The 24,674-nt window shown below is 44.0% G+C and overlaps 1 protein-coding gene across 1 annotated transcript; it reads right to left on the reverse strand.

Moving 5' to 3' along the window:
• Positions 1-83: 83 nt before the first annotated feature.
• LOC311134712 (sodium-dependent neutral amino acid transporter B(0)AT2-like) lies at positions 84-24,368 on the reverse strand. Its single transcript, XM_084168482.1, has 12 exons — positions 24,215-24,368; positions 22,184-22,688; positions 15,487-15,644; positions 14,910-15,036; positions 14,424-14,605; positions 6,969-7,079; positions 5,579-5,820; positions 4,489-4,675; positions 3,423-3,615; positions 2,751-2,910; positions 2,445-2,607; positions 84-1,380 (listed from the first exon to the last, which is right to left on the reverse strand). The coding sequence occupies exons 2-12, from the start codon at positions 22,509-22,511 to the stop codon at positions 1,021-1,023; spliced, it is 2,211 nt and encodes a 736-aa protein (XP_084024608.1). The 5' UTR covers positions 22,512-22,688; positions 24,215-24,368; the 3' UTR covers positions 84-1,020.
• Between the last annotated feature and the right edge of the window lie 306 nt (positions 24,369-24,674).

Here is a 24,674-nt window from a genome sequence, read left to right on the forward strand (position 1 = left end):
TACAGAATACCTTAAATATACAACATCCACCATGTATTCTATAAACAAATATCATAAGTTATTTAGGCACACATTTTTTTTTTGGGGGGGGGGTTCAGTTTCAATGACATCCTTTCACTGTTTGCACTATATTGTACTTACACTAAAGAAATGTGGTCAGTATTGCATCATTGCCAACACGTATGTCATCCAAAGAGGCTGCGCTGCTATTAACTCTGGGCCAGAGGTGAGGTGATAATGTACACAGCCATTCTACAGCTGGACCTGAGGGGACAACTCTCAACTCGCATCTTCCAGAGACAGACAGACAAAAGGCCCAGTCCCAAACCGGGTCAATTCCATTTCAATTTGGTGATTCAGGAAGTAAACTGAAATTCCAACATTCCACGTTGCTTCCTGAGATTTTTTTTTTTTCAAAGTTTACTTCCTGAATTGACTGAATTGAAATGGAATGAACCCCAAACCTGATCTTCACTTGTCCCTAGCCTAAGCCACTTGTCCCTAGCCTAAGCCACTTGTCCCTAGCCTAAGCCACTTGTCCCTAGCCTAAGCCACTTGTCCCTAGCCTAAGCCACTTGTCCCTAGCCTAAGCCACTTGTCCCTAGCCTAAGCCACTTGTCCCTAGCCTAAGCCACTGGTTGACCCCCCCTAGAAACTATAGTAGGCTTGGTGGAGTGTCCACCTTATTGCTTCCACCAATACTGTACTGTCTTGTCCACTAAGTGGAGTCAACAAGAGCTTCAGGACAGGGGGATGAGGGGGTCCATTTGGGACTGAACCAAGGAAGGACTGGGTGGGGAAGGCAAAAAGAGATAGTATGTACAGTTTACATTTTACACACCTTTTTAATCGTTTTTACAGCAAAAGGATAAAAGGACAACATGAAGGGCAGCAGCTACGATATCTACAAAGAATATACAGTAAGAGTACAAATATGCAGATGACGATTCCCATGACTTAACGCACGCAGAAGAGGAATTGGTTGGCCAGCCAGTAGGGCAGAGGACCAGAAACAACACCCTATAAGTCTGACTCGGGCATGTCCGGCATGTCGGCCATCAAGTAACCAATACCGTAGCGGCCGTTGGGGGCGGAATCGGGAACCCCTCCGTTCTGCTTGCGGTAGATGCTGTTGCCGGGCATAGGCGAGGGCGACTTGGCATGGATGAGGCTGGCGTCGTCCTCCTCCTCGGGCCTGGCGATCTCCTGGATGATGCAGCCCTTCTTGTATGAGATGGTGGAGACGACGCCGGCGTTCTCGTCGATGATGTTGAAGTAGCGGAGGAAGAAGACCACGGGCACGGGCATGATGGCCATTACCACCAGGGAGATGCAGACTGCCAGACCCCACGGAGGGTAGCTCAGGGATTTCTCACTGGCCTGGAGGGGGAGACAGGGAGGTTAGAGGTTACCACATTTACATTTTAGTCATTTAGCAGACGCTCTCATCCAGAGCCACTTACAGTTAATGAGTGCATACATTTTTATTTTTTTTACTGGAATCGAACCCACAACCCTGGCGTTGCAAATGCCATGCTCTACCAACTGAGCTACATCCCTGTAATACTACTACTGTAATGCTGTATACTACTACTACTGTAATGCTGTATACTACTACTACTGTAATGCTGTATACTACTACTACTGTAATGCTGTATACTACTACTACTGTAATGCTGTATACTACTACTACTGTAATGCTGTATACTACTACTACTGTAATGCTGTATACTACTACTACTGTTTATTATTGTAGCTCAGAGACTTCTCACTGGCCTGGAGGGGATGAAGAAGGTTTATCAAGGTTCTGACTAGAGTACAGCTACGACTGGAATGTTACAACCGGTCACCAAGGATACCAGACAGGTAAACACAGTGACACTGATACTGACACAAAAACCATGGGACAGCAAGTTGGCCTCGTGATAATAGGTTGCATCTTAAAACGAGTTTAAGTGTGAAGTCCTCTTGTCTTAAGTCTAAGGGCTCTATTCAATCCATATCGCGGAAGTTCAGCGTTACAACGTGATTGAAATTTAAAATCACTGTTCCCACGTTAGCGGAGACTGCATTCACGGTAAACTCCTGCATATGTCGGCTCAATAGGAAATTGCCTTTACATTTCTGATCTTGATAATCCAACAGTGGAGTATTGGTGAAGCTAACATGGCAAAGCGTATATCGAGTGTTCCTATTGGTGAAGCTAACATGGCAAAGCGCTTATCAAGTGACTGCTCCTATTGGTGTAGCTAACATGACTGTTCCAGGTATATTACAAATCGGTGTGGATAAAGGAAAGGAGACAAGAAGAAGATGCCAGGTAGGAGTGGAATAAAATCTTGCACATCCCATTGACTGAAACAATAGTCCATTAAACTGAAATACTGTGTTTTGGCCTTTTTCCAGTTGCACCAAAGAGAGACCACAGTCGAGAGGCGACTCACTAGGTCCTTGATCCAGGCGCTGTAGCTGGGTGGGGTCATTCCCAGCTGGATCACACTGGAGCCCAGCAGCAGGATGAGCAGCAGGGGGGTCACGTACTTCCACATGTAGTAGTAGAACCGGAACGGAGTGAAGCCCAGCATGTCCTTCAGATCCTCAAAGAACCTGGGGAGGAGGAGGAGGAGACGGGGACGGGATACCACCACAGGAGGTGAGAATACATAATGGTACACAGTTTAGACTGTGTTGACTTTGGCAACCACAGATTACTGCCATTCTGTATATGATTTGACATGTATTGCACATACTTGTCAGTCCCATAGACCCAAGCAACAGCCACGTTCTCCAGGATGACCACTATGAGCAGAGGCAGTGTGGCGGAGTAGTCGTCAAACATGGCCACCCAGTAGTTCCCAGAGTGTTGGACGAACAGCAGGCCAATGAAGAAGGCCAGCAGACAGACACCCACTGTTACAGGAGGGAGACAACATGGACATTATCAAACGGTGCAAGGGGGAGAAATGCCATCCTCGTTAACAGAATTCATGCACAATATTTGTCAACATGTTGCTGCACTAAATGTAACAATTATGAAACATTCTCTTTGGTGCCACACTCTGCATTAGAGTTAGTATTATGACATCATTATTGAGCCTGAAGCATTAGAGCAAAGAGCCATAATACATCATACACCTGGGTAATATTTAATTGACCAGTTACTATGGCAAACACACATCAAGAGCTCAGCTGAGGATGCATTGTGGGAAAGGTCTACCTCCACAAACTGACATATAGGCTCTTTCTGTTAAATTTTTCCTAAATACCTTGAATATTTTCTTCTCTGAAGAAAAAGGTCAGAGAGGGACCTTGGACCTTCTCCATTAAGATTGAGAAGGAGACAAGGAGATAGGAGGAATCACAGAAAGGTGAACTGAGAAATAATGAACCATATATTCCTTCATCCCCTCTCTCTGACTGACCTGTGAGGAACTCCTTGCGGACTTTGAAGGTGTCCACCAGGGGTGTGATGATGCCCTCGATGGTTCCGAACATGCTTCCCAGGCCCAGGTTAACCAGCATCAGGAAGAACATGACGGACCAGAAGGGAGACGCCGGGAAGTGGGTCATGGCCTCTGTAAAGGCGATGAAGGCCAGGCCTGTACCCTGCACTGCCTGAGGAGCAGGTGGAGGAGGATGGGGAGCAGGTGGAGGAGGACGGGGAGCAGGGGGAGGAGGACGGGGAGCAGGTGGAGGAGGACGGGGAGCAGGTGGAGGAGGACGGGGAGAAGGGGGAGGAGGACGGGGAGCAGGTGGAGGAGGACGGGGAGTAGGAGGAGGAGGACGGGGAGCAGGTGGAGGAGGACGGGGAGAAGGGGGAGGAGGACGGGGAGCAGGTGGAGGAGGACGGGGAGTAGGAGGAGGAGGACGGGGAGCAGGTAGAGGAGGACGGGGAGTAGGAGGAGGAGGACGGGGAGCAGGGGGAGGAGGACGGGGAGCAGGTGGAGGAGGATGGGGAGTAGGGGGAGGACGGGGAGAAGGGGGAGGAGGACGGGGAGTAGGAGGAGGAGGACGGGGAGCAGGAGGAGGAGGACGGGGAGCAGGGGGAGGAGGACGGGGAGCAGGGGGAGGAGGGGGGAGAAGGGGGAGGAAATACAAATCTCAAAGTGCATAGATAAGATCTAGAGATTGGTCTAACACAGTCTGTGAGAAACCGCATTCAGTAACACTTTACCGCACTGTTATGACACTAAAAAAATTCATTGGATAGTCGTAGCTAATCCTGGTTTGAGACATGATAGTGTAAAGTCAGTTGTCGTGATGACATCATATCTGACACCAGTTTTCATGACTGTTTGTGTTTTCTTCAAGTAGAATGCTACCTAAAAGTGATTATGATCATAAAAGATACAAAATTATGATATGATATCACCGTTATACATTCTATGAACCTCGTCACCCATTGTCTTACGTCAGATGTTTCGACGGCCGTCTGCACTGACCAAAACATTAGCATGATGTAGCTGTCGGAAGACAACGGCCCCTCACCTTGTTGAGCTCTTCCTCAATGCTGCAGGAGTCCAGACGCTGGTAATCCTTCTCCTTCACCCCTCTGATGATCTCAGTGATCTGTTGGTATTCATCAGCGCTCAAAGTAGCACTTAAGTTGATGTGGTGGGGGATCAGATCATGGCTGATCTCGTTCCCCAGCAAACCCACTATCTTCTTAGTGTTCCTGAGAGATAGAAAATGAAATAAGATCAGATCAAAATGGATGCTTTATCATAGACTATGCTAATATCTTCTAGGCCTTATTGCTAATATCTTAAAGGCCATGAATGGGCAACTTTGATTGGGGTGGGGGTTACAATAAATCTGAAATCATCATGAGAGGCCGCAGTGGCTCGCCTGTCTGTATAACCACATCCATACTCACACATGCAGTCATACTGCACTACACCCAGGCACAGTCAGGGTGTAGCCTTTTGGGGGCCCTAAGTGACATTTTGTTGGGGGGCTCCCCACCTTGCGAGCAAAATAATTTAGCGGCCCCCCTCTTGACAGCAGAGACATTTTTGCAATTTTATAACTAATTTTAAGCAATTCTACAGATTTTGCCATGGGGTGGAGAGAAATGTTTGCTGTTTTTAATATGATATCTGAGTGAGAGTGACTAACAAAATCAATGGGGGCCCCCGGTCGGTAATTCGACCATGATTACTACTAAGTTTAGATAGCTGGCTAGACTAACTTACCAATCTAAAACATGTTATCTTACATGGGCTAATTGAGTGACTGTCAGTGACTGACATAACAAGAGAGAAACTGCTAAACTGCTGATGCACATTTCTAAATGGCACCTTGTATATTGTACTATTCTAACTCTCAACAGTAAGTTGAGACCACAACTGAGTTCCTAAATTGATCCGTGGGCCTACAAAAGGGGGCCCGCTGATTACTGCCAGTTGCCCATCCCTGTTATAGACCTTATTGCTAACATCTTACTGGTCTTATTCAATGGCTCAGTGGGTCACAGTGTGACTCAAACTTCATGTCAGCATCAAACAGACGTTTTTTGTATAATAAATACATTTGAATTGATTGATTGACGACAGCTTAATTGCGTATCCATACTTACAGTGCGATACACTTGACGTTCATGATGTTGGCCTTGAAGCCGAGCACGGCGAACACCACCAGGGTGGCCAGCACAGAGGTGAAGAAGTTGATGAAGGAGACCAGCACCGCGTCGAAGTGGCAGTTGTTGTCCCGCTTGTTGTAGCTGGAGAAGGCTATGACGCCTCCGAAGCCCAGGCCCAGGGCGAAGAAGACCTGTGTGGCCGCCTCACGCCACACCTTGGCCTCCAGCATGATCTCCAACTGGAATGAAATAAATAAAGAATGGACATTTAGGTGAGGTGCTGACTAAAGGAAGCTCAACTAGAGTTGGTGGATACATTTTACCGACGTTTGGCTCTTTAGGACAACACTACGTTATTTATTTTACGAGAGTCTGTGTTTTTCTAGTAATGTACAAACCATTGTTTGGACCAGTGGAGCAGAGCAGTGGACATGTGAATCATGGTTGAGAGTTAACTCCATTTATCAAAACTATGGAAGATCAAACAAGGACACAACATACTGAGAGCATATCTATCATGCCACTGCCCTCAAATATCCTACAGTATCTTTGTGTGGTGATAGGCTTAACACAGTTAGAAGGCACACATTATGCAGCACACAATGAGCCCTGCTTTTGATGTCTCCCTCCCTGCACACAGGAGACGCAGCGTAGGCCTTTGAAGTAGGAAGATGTCAGCCGTGTGAGAATCAGCAGACACATGAGACTCTGTTGTGAAATGAACGGAACACGCCGCCGTGGATGTTACATAAAGCAGGGAGCGCCGAGCGGCTCCTGTTACCATGGTGAGAAGTCTGCCACCACAGCAGAGCCCAAATCAAATTATTCATTTTGCCTGAGTTGCCATTGGTCCACGGCAGCTGAGTAGCCAACCTATAATAGACTAGTGTATTTAAAAATATATATTTCTGGCACATTTTCATTCAACATGGCCTTCCTCTTTAGTAAACAATGTTGAGGACCACTGCTGTTGAATAGCTGACCTCCGGTAAAAAATATTTGTACATTTATGGCACATTTTCAGTCAATATCTTTTCCTTCCTGTTTCAGTAAAGGGAACAATGTAACATTGATCCACAACTGGATCAAACGAGCGTACTGGATCAAACGAGCGTACTGAATCAAACGAGTGCATTGGATCAAACAAGTGCATTGGATCAAACAAGTGCATTGGCTAACTCTCTGAAGAAGTCTGGGGCCCTGACTGTGCCTGGGTGTAGTGCAGTATGTTGGCTGTATGCAGCAGCATTGGGTTGACTGTGCCTTGGGTGTAGTGCAGTATGTTGGCTGTATGCAGCAGCATTGGGTTGACTGTGCCTTGGGTGTGAAGTTGGCACCATTACATTGACTGTATGTTGGGTGTAACTATAAAACAGCATTACTGTACCTTAGGGGTAAACATGTGTCGGATCCCGTCCACAGAGCCTTTCAGGAGCAGAGCCCGGACCAGGAAACAGATCAGCACCACGTAAGGGAACAACGAGCTGAAGTACATCACCTGTAAAACAACCACAACAGAAGAACAACCTTGTTGCAACTCGTACATTATAAAGTTAATGGCTGACTTGAGACTTTACTTATTGACAAGCCTGTCTCAGACCCAAAGTCTGGAGTTAATAACTATATAAACCTAAAGATAATGAGATAATTGCTGTGATCTGATGACTTCTGGGCTTTATCTAAGTGGATCTCTGAGGCTTCCTCTTCTGGGCTTTATCTAAATGGATCTCTGAGGCTTCCTCTTCTGGGCTTTATCTAAAGGGATCTCTGAGGCTTCCTCTTCTGGGCTTTACCTAAAGGGACCTATGAGGCTTCCTCTTCTGGGCATGGCTGGCCCTTAAATGTACACAGAGAGCTAACATTAATAACATGCATGTCAAACTCTCCTGGCTCCAAGTAGAGGAGAGCTTGACTGCATCACTACTTTGTGAGAGGGATTGACATGTTGGAAGTACTGAGCTGTCTGTTCAAGTGACTAGTGCACAGCTCAGACACCCATGCATACCCCACAAGACATGCCACCAGGGGTCTCTTCACAGTCCCCAAGTCCAGAACAGACTATGGGAGGCGCACAGTACTACACAGAGCCATGACTACATGGAACTCAATTCCACATCAAGTAACTCATGCAAGCAGTAAAATTAGATTTAAAACCCAGATAAAACTACACCTTATGGAACAATGCGGACTGTGAATAGACACACACACACGCACGCTAGCACACACACTCTACACACACGTACATTTTAATATTGTTGTATGGTGCTATTGTACATTTTGTGCTGTGGATATGTAGTGGTGTGGTGATGTTATGTTTTATTTAGTTTTTGTTCGTTTATTTTGTGATGTAAGTGCCTTAATGTGTTTGGAACCCAGGAAGAGTAGCTGCTGCCTTGGCAACAGCTAATGGGGATCCATAATAAATACAAGTCTCTGAGGCTACCTCTTCTGGGCTTTATCTAAAGGGATCTCTGAGGCTGCCTCTGTTGTCTCTTCCTGACCTGTGGGGGTGGCAGTAATCCACAGAGAAATCCACAGCCCTGCGGACCACAATACAGTGAGTGGAAGAATACAGAGGAAGAAGCAAATGACTGAAGTGAGTGATGCAATAGGAGGCCCTATCCCAGGGGAGGTCTACTCTACTGAACTGCTATGGGTGCTTTCAGGGCCAAGGATGCTGACCGGCCTCTGGGCTGGGGCCCACACAAGAGCTTTTGTCCCACTGTCCCACTAAGCTGACAGAGGGAGGGGCCTCCTTGCTTTGTGCTTGGTGATATACTGTATTATCTGGGAGGATACTAGGGGATTGTGGATTGAAGAGCGGGGTGGGCAGGGGGAGTAAGTTGAGTCACTCCATAGGCTCTGAGGCGTGGTTTAAGATTTAAGATGGTTCGGAGTTCAGTCATGAGCAGGGTTGGGTTCAGGGGTGGGCCTCTGCCTGCCTGGTGGCCTCTAAAGGGGAAACCAGGTAAAGAGCTTAACTGGAGGACCAGTTAGAGCTTAATCCTGCACTGGTCATACAGTTGTGAATGCCTTAGCTTAGACTAGATTTTGAAATGACACCACCGGAATGCCTAAGCTTAGACTAGGTGTTAAAATGACACCACCTGAATGCCTAAACTTAGACTAGGTGTTAAAATGACGCCACCTGAATGCCTGAGCTTAGACTAGGTGTTACAATGACGCCACCTGAATGCCTGAGCTTAGAATAGGTGTTAAAATGACGCCACCTGAAAGCCTAAGCTTATACTAGGTGTTAAAATGACATCACCTGAATGCCTAAGCTTAGACCTAGGTGTTAAAATGGAAAAGAGACATTGGTCTCAGCATTGACTCCCTGTCAAAATAAAGGTTAGTCATGGATCAGTCATGGAAATAAAAGTGCTGAAAACATGTTGACTAGCTGGAGAACAAGCTATAGGATGAAAAATATCGGAGTTTTGGCGCAGGTACAGCCGACTAACGCTACCTAGCAAAAATAAATACAAATAAAAATGTTTTTACAAATCGATACTTGGAGTGAAAGTATCGATATAATATCCTCCAAATTAATATTGCGATATGTACCTGATTGTCCCCCCCCCATCACTATCTATCATTACGGCAACTCAAACCTGTCATAATGGTGCTTTTACTTTGAGGCGTTCTTTTGTAGCTGCACAGAATTTTCTGTCAACAATGCAAGCAAAAAGTAGATTTCGAGTGGAAAATGAATAAGCCATTTAATACCCAGCCATTTAGTCCCTGTTCACCACACAGTCAGCTAAATGTTTTTTTTCTCTCCCCCATTTCTATGTTTTGGTGAGTACACTCCTAACAATCATGCGAAAGAGCGCATATAACCATGGCAACCGGTCTGCTCCCCTCTCTCCCTCGGTCTTTCTTGCATCCTCATACCCACACACAGAAATGAAAAAGAAAATGTAGATCACAGTGGGGATATTCCTAGGAATAGGCTTTTGTAAACGAGGGGCGAGAGGGACATTCATATTATTTTGTGTGGCAAAGCTTCAAAGGTTCTCCTGCTCTGGCCCCTTCACCAGGAGGGGAAAGGAAAGCTCATAGCCATTTCCACTCTCTCTCCAACTTAAAAGGCCATCGAGACTGTTGTGGGGCCCAAGGAGGGCCTCACACTTGTTCATTGTTAAAGATGCAGTCCGGGATCTTAAAGGAGAAGTTTTCTTTTTTTTACAAACAAATCTCTATTTTTGACGTAAATGGCATGTTAAAGAAGGGTCCAGAATCATTCGGGACCCGACAGAGATCATTGCGGTGCGGTCAGCATTTTTCATGCTGCGGTTGGGAGCGGGCAGTCAGACAGACAACTTTGGGATAAAAATATTTTTGTTGTCCCGCAGATTATTTGGAAACGGTTGTCTTTCTGCTTTGCATGCGTTAGCCTTCCAATTGTATTAAAAACACATCTTTGTAGCATTATTCACACAGTCTAAGTAGCCTACCTCCTCTCACAGTTGGGTGTGTGAGATAAAGTACACTATAGGCCTATGTGCGGTCTCAATGAAATAGAGTAGGCTGCCTATGCATGGGTGGAGAATAAATTGGCAGTTATCTTTCCAAGGAAATTAAATTAAATATGATGACATTACTACAGTGTCTGTAAATAAATATTGATAATGAAAAGAAGTGGAGGGCGCTCAACCAACGTGAGTCGAGGTGGAACCAAAAAATGCAATCATCATTGAAAAGCAAAAGGCGCAACGCACGCATAGGCTACCATGGTGAGCAAGCGTTGTGCCTTTTCATTGTCAATACAAATTGATTACCCATTTATTTGTCTCTGCCTGCAAATCGTCCTCCTAAAAAGTAGGCTATATGCTATATGCAAAACGTAGCTCAAGAGAAAGTGCAAGTGTCCGCTCTCATCATTCGATGCTTCCGTTGCCATACGTGCGAGATCAGGTGCGTGTGTGGGCTCAATTAAATGGAGTAGCCTATATCCTATGCATGGACGAAGAAGCACGGGCAGTTATCTTTCCAAGGAAATGTACTTCCTAAATAGGATTTGGCTATATCTTACTACATTGCTTAGAAATAAATATTGATCACCCATATTTGTCTCCTTATGAAAATCGTCCCACTCCGAAAAGGTAGGCTATAAAACGTAGCTCAAGAGAAAGCGCAAGTCTCTCCAACTCTGCTCTCTTCAAACTACGGCTAGCCTATTGGCTGATATAGCCCAGTAATACAGATAGCCTATTGGCTGATATAGCCCAGTAATACAGATAGCCTATTGGCTGATATAGCCCAGTAATACAGATAGCCTATTGGCTGATATAGCCCAGTAATACAGATAGCCTAACATAATAAACCACATGACAATCTGGTAATTTAACCTATTTTGGCGGATTTTGATATTGCCTATAGGGCACAATATCAATGTCAGGAACATTCAATGTCTTCTTGGTAAGCAACTCCAGAGTATATTTGGCCTTGTGTTTTAGGTTATTGTCCTACTGAAAGGTGAATTTGTCTCCCAGTGTCTGTTGGAAAACAGACTGAACCAGGTTTTCCTCTAGGATTTTGCCTGTGCTTAACTCCCTAGTCCTTGCCGATGACAAGCATACCCATAACATGATGCAGCCACCACCATGCTTGAAAATATGAAGTGGTCTCAGTGATGTGTTGTGTTGGATTTGCCCCAAACATAACGCTTTGTAATCAGAACATAAAATTAATTTCATATTTTATGCAGTTTTACTTTAGTGCCTTATTGCAGACAGGATGCATGTTTTGGAATATTTTTTATTCTGTTTACTCAGTTATTTAGGTAAGTACTGTATTGTGGAGTAACTACAATGTTGATCCATCCTCAGTTTTCTCCTATCACAGCCATTAAACTCTGTAACTGTTTTAAAGTCACCATTGGCCTCATGGTGAAATCCCTGAGCGGTTTCCTTCCTCTCCGGAAACTGAGTTAGGAAGGATGCCTGTATCTTTGTAGTGACTGGGTATATTGATACACCATCCAAAATGTAATTAATAACTTCACCATGCTCAAAGGGATATTCAATGTGTGCAAAGTTTTTTTTTTACCGATCTACCAATAAGTGCCCTTCTTTGAGAAGCATTGGACAACCTCCCTGGTCTTTGTGGTTTAAACTGTGTTTGAAATTCACTTCTCAACTGAGGGACCTTACAGATAATTGTATGTGTGGGGTACAGAGATGAGGTAGTCATTCAAAACTCATGTTAAACACACTAATATTGCACACAGAATGAGTCCATGCAACTTACTGGAAACAGTCAAGGGGTGTGAATACTTTCTGAAGCCACTGTAATTATGATGATTACAATAATCGGTTAGACCTCCACAGACAGGTTGTGGCAGATTGGGATAGTGCGTTTCCCTGCTGTCCTGCCAAATGTGTTATTTATTTTTATTTTTAATACATTAGCAAACATTTCTAAAAACATGTTTTTGCTTTGTCATTATGGGGCATTGTGAGTAGATTGATTAGAAAAAAATTAAAAATAACAACCACATCTGTCTGTTTGAGGCCAGGGAATCCATCTTGTTTTGTCTGTGTGTGTTATGGAGACTGTACAGTAGAGACGGGGGCTTGAATAGAACCAAGAAAACATAGGACAGCTGTTGGGATAAGACCAGGAAGAGGGACAATGGCTGGATCAAAAGGGAACGCCAAGCTCAGATAGCACAGGACAGGGCCATAGTCCTAAAAGACCAGAAATACTCTAAGAGGAGTAGAAACTGCCTTTGCTAAAATGCACAAGGAACGATAAAGACCCAATGGTACAGTGCCCATAATTGAACAGCCTCAGAGTCACACAGAGTTAGTGTCAGTCACTCAGACTCTGGTTTTTCCAACTTGAGGCAGGTTGAGAAAGACCTGACAGTGTCTCCTGACCTGCCAGCACCAGCCTGACACAGAACGAAGGGTTAATGCTAGCTAAACTCGATGGTGCTGTTAGCATCATGGAATATTCCAATGAGGATTACTGTAAAAAAAAAAAAATGCCCCACTTGTGATTTTCAATAAAATATATATTATATAATTCAAGGATTATGTTTAAAATGTCCATAAAAGTGTCGTTAATTTGTGTACATTTGACTGTTTCAAAAATGTTTTGTTCAAAACTAGCTGTTCAGTAGTGCTGAGCGATTAGTGCTTTTTGAAGTCGGTTCGGGTTCGATTATAAAAAATGAATCATGGTTTTCGATTTCGGTTTTGATAAACATTTTTAGACATTAAATGCACTATGCATTATGTAGGTTGAATCCTGTAACAACACTGAATAAAACAATTAATAAAAGTCCCATGATGGTAGCGACTTCCCATTGCTGCTTATCACTTATTAACCATCATTTATTCACATTATTTTACTTTAATAAAATGTTTTATTTGATAACTTTATTTAATTCCAAGTCATCATCTCATCCCTATAGCGCTGCTGCCTATGCTGTCTGACAAAATCACTATTTTAGTAGTAAATAAGGCATACTTTTATGACTGCTGAATACCAACTATCAATCACTTAGATCATGTATTTTCAGGCTCGCTAAGCAACTGCTTTCTATCCCTCTCAATAGTGCGATCTCTCTTCTCTCAGTCTCCGTGTCTGCTCTGCATAGACCGGACAAGTTTAAGTGGGCGTGCAATGTCTCATGGTCATTACCGCATTTTCTGCGCTAAACTATGTTGAATATTGGCCTGTTGGAAACTACAACTCCATACTACATCGCACAGTTCATAGTTCTGATGTATCTCTACAGAAACTGCACATCGAGCTCACAGAAAAAATACTAACTAAATGGAATTCAAGTAATTGAACCGATGTCGGTCAATTAGTTGTTTTATAAACCCCAAAATAACCTATATTTTGGTTAATCGCTCAGCACTACTGCTCGGTTACCTACTGCTCTGCCATCAACAGCTCCGGGCATTCAGCCTGCTGCCCAGCGCTTGGATTGCTTTGCCAACTATTACATTGCTTGCTATTGGGGAGGACTGCAGCAATGAGATTGCAGGATTTCATCACATGATTTTCACAGCACAAAGTAAATGGACCTTTCCTGGGGTGTTGTAATGAAGGTCCAGGTCTTCTGGGCCTGCTCTATCAGGTACTGAACAGTTGGCGCTAAAGAGCAAATTGCAATGTGTAACTTGTAAATAACTTGTAAATAAAAATAATCATTACAGTCATTGGGCGCCTGGGACCTGAACCAGACATCCACATCCATTAACAGTCGAAGGACAGAGGGATACAGTAGCTACAACCTTCTCGCGATCATGGTAGGGCAAAAAAAAAACATGTCTCTGTGCCCAATTTTGACAATAGCTACCAGCAAGCTAGCATTCCGGTAGCTAGCTTGCTAGCTCTCATGCCAATCAAGTCTAACTAAAGTTACTGGCGAGCTCATGACGCTTCTGACGTTATGCTAGTTAGCTATCCCAGTTAGATCATTTATTTTCACTTGCTGCATCTGTGCTCGTTGTGTGCTTGTGTCACCAATGCACTTGGGAGCTGGCTGCGCGCTGCTCGTTCTAAAAATATAACTTTTGGTAATCAAAACAGTGGCAGCAGTGGTGATTCTGTTTTTACATGCAAAAGTGAAATAGGTCTATTTATGCTGTTGTTCAAATGCACAGATCCCCCCCCCCGCCTCCCTGGGTATTCAGCCAATTGGCGGCTGCCACTGCCAGGTATACAGTAACTATCTAGCATGCTCTGTCTCACACAAACTATTTTTCTCTCTTACTTGCAGACTCTTATTAGGTCAATTTCCCATCTTATTTCTCTCTCTCTCTCTCTCTCTCACTCTCACTCTCACTCTCACTCTTACACTCACTCACTCACTCACCTTCCCAGAGGACTGGATGCCCTTGATCATGGCGAGGCAGACCATGGACCAGGCGGCCAGCAGACAGATGGTCATCCTCCAGTTGAGGCCACCGCTCTCAGAGATGGAATCCGAGATGTTCAGAGCCTCACGGTACCAGTAGTAGGTGGTGGCCGAGCTCTTCTCACACTCAGGCACCACGTCTGGAGGTAGGAGGGACAACATGGAGGGTGTTACTGATGAAACAGGTGCAGAACACCTGGAGTTGAGTTTCTGTGGTCACCTCACTCGTTAGAGCTCACTTTATAATGGATTACTGTGAATCTACAGTATGGCTAACGGCTTACTGTATCGCTTTCACTGGGTGGTAAATGCACCACGACTTTATTGCATGCTTTTTATGAACTTGTATGCTAGTTATTCAGAGACACTCAGTAGGGTAGTTATTGCCTCTTGTGTGGTGAAGGTGTGAGCATGGGTGTGAGCATGGGTGTGTGTTTGCCTTACACGTAGTGCTTTTGTTCTTGACCAGGGGACACTCGTGCCATGGCAGAGGCTGCTGGAAGGACTGGGAGAAATAGAATAGACTCCACCCGATGATCACATTGTAGTAGAGGGCCACAAAGAAACACACCTGCAGTACACAAACAAGTTAGTGTTTAAAACACACAATCTAAATCATCACTACCTTATAAACACACATCGATATGATGCTTATTATAAATGCATTTGTCTTAATGGGTTTTCCAGCAATCCTAACAGAGAAAGCCAAGGCGACACACTAGTCCAACAAAATCAGTTTAACATGGTACCACCTGTCAAAGGACTACATTTAAACCATCCTCAACCAGCACGTGTTATCATGGTCGACAGTGTTATCGTGGTCAGCAGTGTTATCGTGGTCGGCAGTGTTATCGTGGTCGGCAGTGTTATCATTGTTGGCAGTGTTATCATGGTTGACACGTGCTGCCAGTTAGTTCACAGAAAGGTGTTGGTGACACGTGACCTATTCAGTACCCAGAATTCCCTCTGCTCTCCACTGCGTGGCGGCCATCTTGGTAGCAGTGCATCTGACTTCACTCACCACACAGCTGGCGAAACCGATGCCCCCCAGGCGAGGGCTGATGTAGTTCCACACCCCGATGCTGCCCCTGCGGATCCGCTGCCCCACCGACAGCTCCAGGAAGAATAGGGGGATGCCAATCACAATCAGCAGAATGAGGTAGGGAACCAGGTACGCCCCTGCGAAGAAGGACAAACACACACTGGGTCAGAACTATGTCACACACAAACATACACACACATGAGCATGATGCGAACACACACGCCCGTATGCACGCAGCCACACACACACACACACACACCCACACACCATGTAGTGACTGCACACCACACCAGTTCCGCCTCTCTCTCTCTCTCTCTCTCTCTCAAGTCATCTCCCTCATCATGGTGTGTTGTGCCACATAAGTATTTTGATCTGGAAAGATACTCAGGTCTCAGATGATCCAAATTGATCTGTGGCTACTGGAATCCACATCAGGATGATGACATTCTTTATATGCTTTACAGACAGCTTCAGGGAGAATGACTAAGAAACAGCCCATAATAGCACAGGTCTGTAAACAGGGTCTGTCTGCGTCTGTTACTCTCAGGGACTGCAACTGGTAGACAAATGGTACAGGAGAAAGATTACAAAAACCTTTCTTCACAGGAAATGGTGGTTGTGTCTTTACTGCTAGAGCCACATTGCCAGTAACTGAAAGAGATTAATACAATCTATAGCCAGTACAAGATTTGCATAAAAACCTAACCTCTAAGCCTTTATATGTTTTGCTTTTCACAAATATTCTGTTATTCTGGCAGCTCTAAAGTCACTGATGGTGAATGAGAAATGAGGATATCACATTTGTCAATAAGCGACAGTTTCAAAACAACGTTTGCTTTTGACTGGCTTGACTTTTGGGAAAACAGAAGAAAAGTACTGCAATCACTTTCTTCCCAAACTTGTAATCAACCACTCCATTTCTTGTTAACAAACTATAGTTTTGGCAGACACAAGTAATTTTTCAAACAATTGTTTACAGACAGATTATTTCACTTATAATTCACTGTATCACAATTCCAGTGGGTCAGAAGTTTACGCACACTACATTGACTGTGCCTTTTAAACAGCTTGGGAAATTCCAGAAAATTATGTCATGGCTTTAGAAGCTTCTGATAGGCTAATTGACATAATTTTAGTCAATTGGAGGTGTACCTGTGGATGTATTTCAAGGCCTACCTTCAAACTCAGTGCCTCTTTGCTTGACATTATGGGAAAATCAAAATAAATCAGCCAAGACCTCAGAAATGTTTTTGTAGACCTCCAAAAGTCTGGTTCATTCTTGGGAGCAATTTCCAAACGCCTGAAGGTACCACGTTCATCTGTACAAACAATAGTACACAAGTATAAACACCATGGGACCACGCAGCCGTCATACCGCTCACGAAGGAGACGCATTCTCTCTCCTAGAGATGAACGTACTTTGGTGGGGGTGCTTTGCTGCAGGAGGGACTGGTGCACTTCACAAAATAGATGGCATCATGAGGAAGGAAGCAACATCTCAAGACATCAGTCAGGAAGTTAAAGCTTGGTCGCAAATGGGTCTTCCAAATGGACAATGACCCCAAGCATACTTCCAAAGTTGTGGCAAAATGGCTTAAGGACAACAAAGTCAAGGTACTGGAGTGGCCATCACAAAGCCCTGACCTCAATCCTATAGAAAATGTGTGGGCAGAACTGAAAAAGCGTGTGCGAGCAAGGAAGCCTACAAACCTGACTCAGTTACACCAGCTTTGTCAGGAGGAATGGGCCAAAATTCACCCAATTTATTGTGGGAAGCTTGTGGAAGGCTACCCGAAACGTTTGACCCAAGTTAAACAATTGAAAGGCAATGCTACCAAATACTAATTAAGTGTGTGTAAACTTCTGACCCACTGGGAATGTGATGAAATAAATAAAAGCTGAAATAAATCATTCTCTCTACTATTATTCTGACATTTCACATTCTAAAATAAAGTGGTGATCCGAACTGACCTAAAACAGGGAATTTTTACTAGGATTAAATGTCAGGAATTGTGAAAAACTGAGTTGAAATGTATTTGGCTAAGGTGTATGTAAACTTCCGACTTCAACTGTAGATAGATACAGTGGGGAGAACAAGTATTTGATACACTGCCGATTTTGCAGGTTTTCCTACTTACAAAGCATGTAGATGTCTGTAATTTTTATCATAGGTACACTTCAACTGTGAGAGACGGAATCTAAAACAAAAATCCAGAAAATCACATTGTATGATTTTTAAGTAATTACATTTGCATTTTATTGCATGACATAAGTATTTGATCACCTACCAACCAGTAAGAATTCCGGCTCTCACAGACCTGTTAGTTTTTCTTTAAGAAGCACTCCTGTTCTCCACTCATTACCTGTATTAACTGCACCTGTTTGAACTCGTTACCTGTATAAAAGACACCTGTCCACACACTCAATCAAACATACTCCAACCTCTCCACAATGGCCAAGACCAGAGAGCTGTGTAAGGACATCAGGGATAAAATTGTAGACCTGCACAAGGCTGGGATGGGCTACAGGACAATAGGCAAGCAGCTTGGTGAGAAGGCAACAACTGTTGGTGCAATTATTAGAAAATGGAAGAAGTTCAAGATGACGGTCAATCACCCTTGGTCTGGGGCTCCATGCAAGATCTCACCTTGTGGGGCATCAATGATCATGATGAAGGTGAGGGATCAGCCCAGAACTACACGGCAGGACCTGGTCAATGACCTGAAGAGAGCTGGGACCACAGTCTCAAAGAAAACCATTAGTAACACACTACGCCGTAATGGATTAAAATCCTGCAGCGCACGCAAGGTCCCCCTGCTCAAGCCAGCGCATGTCCAGGCCCGTCTGAAGTTTGCCAATGACCATCTGGATGATCCAGAGGAGGATTGGGAGAAGGTCATGTGGTCTTATGAGACAAAAATAGAGCTTTTTGGTCTAAACTCCACTCGCCGTGTTTGGAGGAAGAAGAAGGATGAGTACAACCCCAAGAACACCATCCCAACCGTGAAGCATGGAGGTGGAAACATCATTCTTTGGGGATGCTTTTCTGCAAAGGGGACAGGACGACTGCACCGTATTGAGGGGAGGATGGATGGGGCCATGTATCGCGAGATCTTGACCAACAACCTCCTTCCCTCAGTAAGAGCATTGAAGATGGGTCGTGGCTGGGTCTTCCAGCATGACAACGACCCGAAACACACAGCCAGGGAAACTAAGGAGTGGCTCCGTAAGACCGTAAGAAGCATCTCAAGGTCCTGGAGTGGCCTAGCCAGTCTCCAGACCTGAACCCAATAGAACATCTTTGGAGGGAGCTGAAAGTCCGTATTGCCCAGCGACAGCCCCGAAACCTGAAGGATCTGGAGAAGGTCTGTATGGAGGAGTGGGCCAAAATCCCTGCTGCAGTGTGTGCAAATCTGGTCAAGACCTACGGGAAACGTATGATCTCTGTAATTGCAAACAAAGGTTTCTGTACCAAATATTAAAGCAGATATATTCTGCTTTTCTGATGTATCAAATACTTATGTCATGCAATAAAATGCAAATGTAATTACTTAAAAATCATACAATGTGATTTTCTGGATTTTTGTTTTAGATTCCGTCTCTCACAGTTGAAGTGTACCTATGATAAAAATCACAGACCTCTACATGCTTTGTAAGTAGGAAAACCTGCAAAATCGGCAGTGTATCAAATACTTGTTCTCCCCACTGTAGGTAGACTTGACATTTTAATCTACACTGAACAACAATTTAAACGCAACATGCAACAATTTCAAAGATTTTACTGAGTTACAGTTCTTATAAGGAAATCAGTCAATTGAAATAAATTCATTAGGCCCTAATCTATGGATTTCACATGACTGGGAAAACAGATATGCATCTGTTGGTCACAGATACCTTAAAAAGAGGAAAACCAGTCAGTATCTGGTGTGACCACCATTTGCCTCATGCAGCGTGACACATCTCCTTTTGCATAGAGTTGATCAGGCTGTTGATTGTGGCCTGTGGAATGTTGTCCCACTCCTCTTCAATGGCTGTGTGAAGTTGCTGGATATTGGCGGGAACTGGAACACGCTGTCGTACACGTCGATCCAGAGCATCCCAAATATGCTCAATGTCTGGTGAGTATGCAGGCCATGGAAGAACTGGGACATTTTCAGCTTCCAAGAATTGTGTACAGATCCTTGTGACATGAGGCCGTGCATTATCATGCTGAAACATGAGGTGATGGCGACGGATTAATGGCACGACAATGGGCACGGTATCTCTGTGCATTCAAATTGCCATCGATAAAAAATGCAATTGTGTTCGTTGTCCATAGCTTATGCCTGCCCATACCATAAACCCGCTGCCACCATGGGGCGCTCTGTTCACAACGTTGACATCAGCAAACCGCTTGTCCACACGACGCCATATATACGCTGTCTGCCATCTGCCCGGTACAGTTGAAACCGGGATTCATCCGTGAAGAGCACACTTCTCCAGTTGGCCAGTGGCCATCGAAGGTGAGCATTTGCTCACTGAAGTCAGTTATGACGCCAAACTGCAGTCAGGTCAAGACCCTGGTGAGGACGACGAGCACGCAGATGAGCTTCCCTGAGACGGTTTCTGACAGTTTGTGCAGAAATTCTTCGGTTGTGCAAACCCACAGTTTCATCAGCTGTCCAGGTGGCTGTTCTCAGACGATTCCGCAGGGGAAGAAGCCAGATGTGGAGGTCCTGGGCTGGCGTGGTTATACATGGTCTGCGGTTGTGAGGTTGAACGTATTGCCAAATTCTCTAAAACGGCGTTGGAGGCAGCTTATGGTAGAGAAATGAACATAAATTATCTGGCAACAACTCTGGTGGACATTCATGCAGTCAGCATGCCAATTGCACGTTCCCTCAAAACTTGAGACATCTGTGGCATTGTGTTGTGTGACAAAACTGCAAATTTTACAGTTGCCTTTTATTGTCCCCAGCACAAGGTGCACCTGTGTAATGATCATGCTGTTTAATCAGCTTCTTGATATAACACACCTGTCAGGTGGATGGATTATCTTGGCAAAGGAGAAATGCTCACTAACAGGGATATAAACAAATTTGTGCACAACATTTGAGATAAATAAGCTTTTTGTGCGTATGGAAATTTCTAGGATATTTTATTTCAGCTCATGAAACATGGACCAACACTTTACATGTCGCGTTTATATTTTTGTTCAGTATAAATACAGCAGAAGCCAGCAGGGTGGCCACTTAAACAGACCTGGAAAACATGAGATGGACTATACACACACACACACACGCATACAGACAGAAACCATTCACATATACATTGAGTGTACAAAACATTAATATTGAGTTGCACCCCCCTTTTACTATCTGAACAGCCTTGATTCGTCGGGGGCATGGACTCTACAGGGTCTCGAAAGCATTCCACAGGGATGCTGGCCCATGTTCACTCCAATGCTTCCCAAAGTTATGTCAGGTTGGCTGGATGTCATTTGGGTGGTGGACCATTCATGATACACACGGGAAACTGTTGAGGGTGAAAAACCCAGCAGCGTTGCAGTTCAAAGGCACTTAAATATTTTCTCTTGCCCATTCACCCTCTTTATGGCACACATACACAATCCATGTCTTAATTGTCTCAATTCTTAAAAATCCTTCTATATCCTATCTCCACCCCTTCATCTACACTGATTGAAGTGGATTTAACAGGTGACATCAGGTATCATAGCTTTCACCTGGATTCACCTGGTCAGTCTAGGTCATGGAAAGAACAGGTGTTCCTAATATGTTGTACACTCAGTGTACATACACATTACACACACACACACACACACACACACGCTACTCTGCTCTTTATTATCTATCCTGATGCCTAGTCACTTGACCCTGCCTTCATGTAAATACAGTAGCTACCTGAAATACCTCGTACCTCTGCACATTGATCTAGTACTACTGCTCCCTGTACATAGCTCCATTCTTGTGTATTTTAGTCCTCTTCTTGTGTTATTATTTTAAACTCTGCATCGTTGGGAAGGGCTCATAAGCAAGCGGTAAAGTCTACACCAGTTGTGTTCGGTGTATGTGACAAATAAAATATACATTTGATTTGATTTGCTCGTTCTGATATGTTTAGATTTGTTTGTTTTTTCCGGATTATGTGTGTATTTATTTATTTATTGCTAGGTATTACTGCCCTGTTGGAGTTAGAAACACAAGCATTTCTCTGCACCTGTGATAACATCTGCAAATCTGTGTACATGACCAATAAACTTTGATTTGATTTGTCATTGGTTGTTGCTGTGTGGTTAAAATAACGGTAATTGATGGGGTGTTGCTGGTATTGTGTGCTGTTATTGTTGCTTGTTGTAGCGTGGTTATCATTGTGTTATTTGCTGGTTGTTACTAGGTTATTGAAAGAGGAGAGACGGAGATAGACTCAGACAGTCATGTGACCACTGTGATGTTGATCTTGAGAGCTTGGATCACCAAGGTCACAGAGCAAAGTCTGGTTTTGACAGACGAGCACCACAACACAACAGGAGGTTCACACACTTAACATCCATACACATACACATACACACACACACACACACACACACCACACGATGGGGCAGGCTAACCTCCCCAAATCCTAACCATAAGGGCAGGCGACTTCTATACCCTAACCAATAAGCACAACAGCTACTCACCCCCTCCGTTCTTCTGACACAGGTAGGGGAATCTCCAGACATTGCCCAGGCCTACAGAGAAGCCCACCTGGGCTAGGATGTATTGCAGCTTGCTGTTCCAGGCTGGTCTCGCTGCATCATCCTCTGCGTCCGAGCCTCCGTCCTCCACGTCCACATCTCCGTTAAGGTTAAGCTCCTCCCCTTCCCCATCACCTCCGCCGCCACCAGCGATCAGCGAGCTCTTCTTGAAGGAATCATCACATGTGTCCTCGTTGGATAGCAGGTCTCTGACAGACTCTGTGACATCGTCGTCAAGCTCTCTCTTGACGGCCTTGCTGTTTTTGGGCATTTGATAAAGCAGACAAGGGCGTGGGGCAGAATGTCTTTGGGCTGGTAGCGGGAGAGGGCAGTTCAGTTCTGGTAGTTCTGAGGGCTTAAAGGTGGACTGCCGGATAAAGAGTCTGTCTTGGAGGTGTGTGATGGAGGGTTGAGAAAGGGTTGTTTATTTCTTCATTATCACCAAATGCTTAGGGAAGGAAAGAAAAATAAACGATTTAGGGTACTGTATTCATATTCAAAATTCAATATTCATTATTTCAGGGCAAACAGAGTGGGGGTGTCATAACTATTAGATGTTGACACAGGACCCGTTTTATGAAAATTAGGCTACAACATTGAACTTTTCTTCGTTATCAGCGAATGCTGAAAGGAAAGTAAACAAAACCCTAGGGTACAATATCCATAATTCCAGTAACGGCAGAATGAGAGTTGGTGATACCACTACTCTCTGATGCTCATAGAGATAATTGTGGTTTTTGTATTTACTGAGAGAAAAAGAACAGAAGAGAAAAAGAGAGAGAGAGGAAGGAAGGAAGGAAGATGTGAGTGTCTGTCTGAGTGTGTAAACAAAAAAAGTTTCCGTTCTCTATTTCAAGGAAACCACATAGGCCAAATGTTATACTGTACGCTCTGTGATCACACTTGAATTGAATAGAATCACTCCTAATCTCTTTCATCAGTCAGAAATGGTACAGTCTGGATGGTGTCCAACCTCGTGTGCACGCTTGTTAGAAAACTTGCCATGGGCAGTTGTTGAGGATAAACGATATAATGATAACATACATTAAGTAGTATTTTTTGTATTCCTGTTTTTTATTTTAAAAAATAATTTATTTAAAAATATATTTTGGTCACAAGGAAATCATATGACAAATGTGACCAAAATCTATGGATGCCATTGTCTATTGATTGGTTACTTTTACGCATGACCAAAACATTGAAAGGACTTTTGCTATCTATAGAGACGATTAGGTATCCGCGCGCCTAAATAATTGACGCAGAGCACGAGGCAATTTGCATACGAACCCAAACACTAGCCTCGCAGCTCAACGTGAGAGCAGAGAAAACCTACAAACAAAAACATGTATTAAAAAAAGACCCAGAATATAGCCCTAAATGTATTAGTATAATAGGTGTAATGTGATTACAATTCGGCCCATAGTTTTTAAAATCCACATTGTGCGTAAAATTAGACCAAAATGATACAATGTTACCATGGTTCAGACTGTAGCAGCCTATTGCCTTTCACCGACCAGTGGTTTAAGTGATTAATAGATTTCCTTTGGCCACTTCCAGATTAGCCTCGTTTTTAAAGCATGGGCGTAATTTCATCAGCAAATGAACGTAAATGGTAGGCCTAATACTCTGAAGATGTTACATTCCTTTTAGGGTGCAGCTGGAATAGTCTGTTGCTATAGCACACAGAAAGATAAAACCTACCATTTACAACAACAAAAAAAGCATGATTAAATGCATAAATGCAGAAATGCAGAAAAATCAATGGATAATATCTGGCGCCATGTGGGCTATTGTGTATTCAAGAGACAATTTGTTCTAGGAATGAACATCAATTAATTCCTCCCTCCCCGACCAGCCCATCTCTCCTCTCCTTGACATCCAAGTGGGGTATTTCATCATACACTCCCTGGCCACATCATGCGCACTGCCACCCTATTCAGCCCAACACATATATTCCTTTTAAATGAAATCTACCTTTAGTCGTCTTCTGTAAGATGGGGATTTAGGTCCTTTTCGGAATGATGGGTATCAAGGAATGAAATTGTGACAGAAGCACATGCACGGGGCAGACATCATCACTTGTAGGCTATTGCGTATATTGTGCTGTATCGCTGCTGTCGCGTTGTATGAAACAGACAGAAGCGCTTCGCCTCTTCTAGGAGTTAGAAATACATTCAGCGCGGTAATAGGGGTGCTTGGTTTCTTTCTTTATAAATATTTGATCCAAATTCCCATTCATTTTTGCTCAATTTATCCCTCTGTATATTACAGATTATTTATGATGGTATAATTATATTCAATACAATGGTGAATGCGCAGGATAAGCTAAATAATTGTTTTACAATTTTCCTGATCCTGATCCCCCTATTTGCACTTGGTATGTTCTACTACTACTAACCCCTTTATTAGCTCCTTCACCAGAAGGGGGGTATAT

Source organism: Coregonus lavaretus (genome assembly GCF_964263955.1).
Source record: "Coregonus lavaretus genome assembly, chromosome: 9".
NCBI classification, from domain to species: Eukaryota; Metazoa; Chordata; class Actinopteri; order Salmoniformes; family Salmonidae; genus Coregonus; species Coregonus lavaretus.

What these genes read in the sequence shown, in the direction of transcription:
- LOC311134712 (XM_084168482.1), bottom strand. Translation starts at nt 22,511, where the DNA reads ATGCCCAAAAACAGCAAGGCCGTCAAGAGAGAGCTTGACGACGATGTC. An exon ending in GCATCCAGTCCTCTGGGAAG is followed by an intron (nt 7,080 to 14,423) that starts GTGAGTGAGTGA and finishes GTTGTTTTACAG; the next exon opens with GTGATGTACTTCAGCTCGTT. An exon ending in GACACATGTTTACCCCTAAG is followed by an intron (nt 5,821 to 6,968) that starts GTACAGTAATGC and finishes ATTTCATTCCAG; the next exon opens with TTGGAGATCATGCTGGAGGC.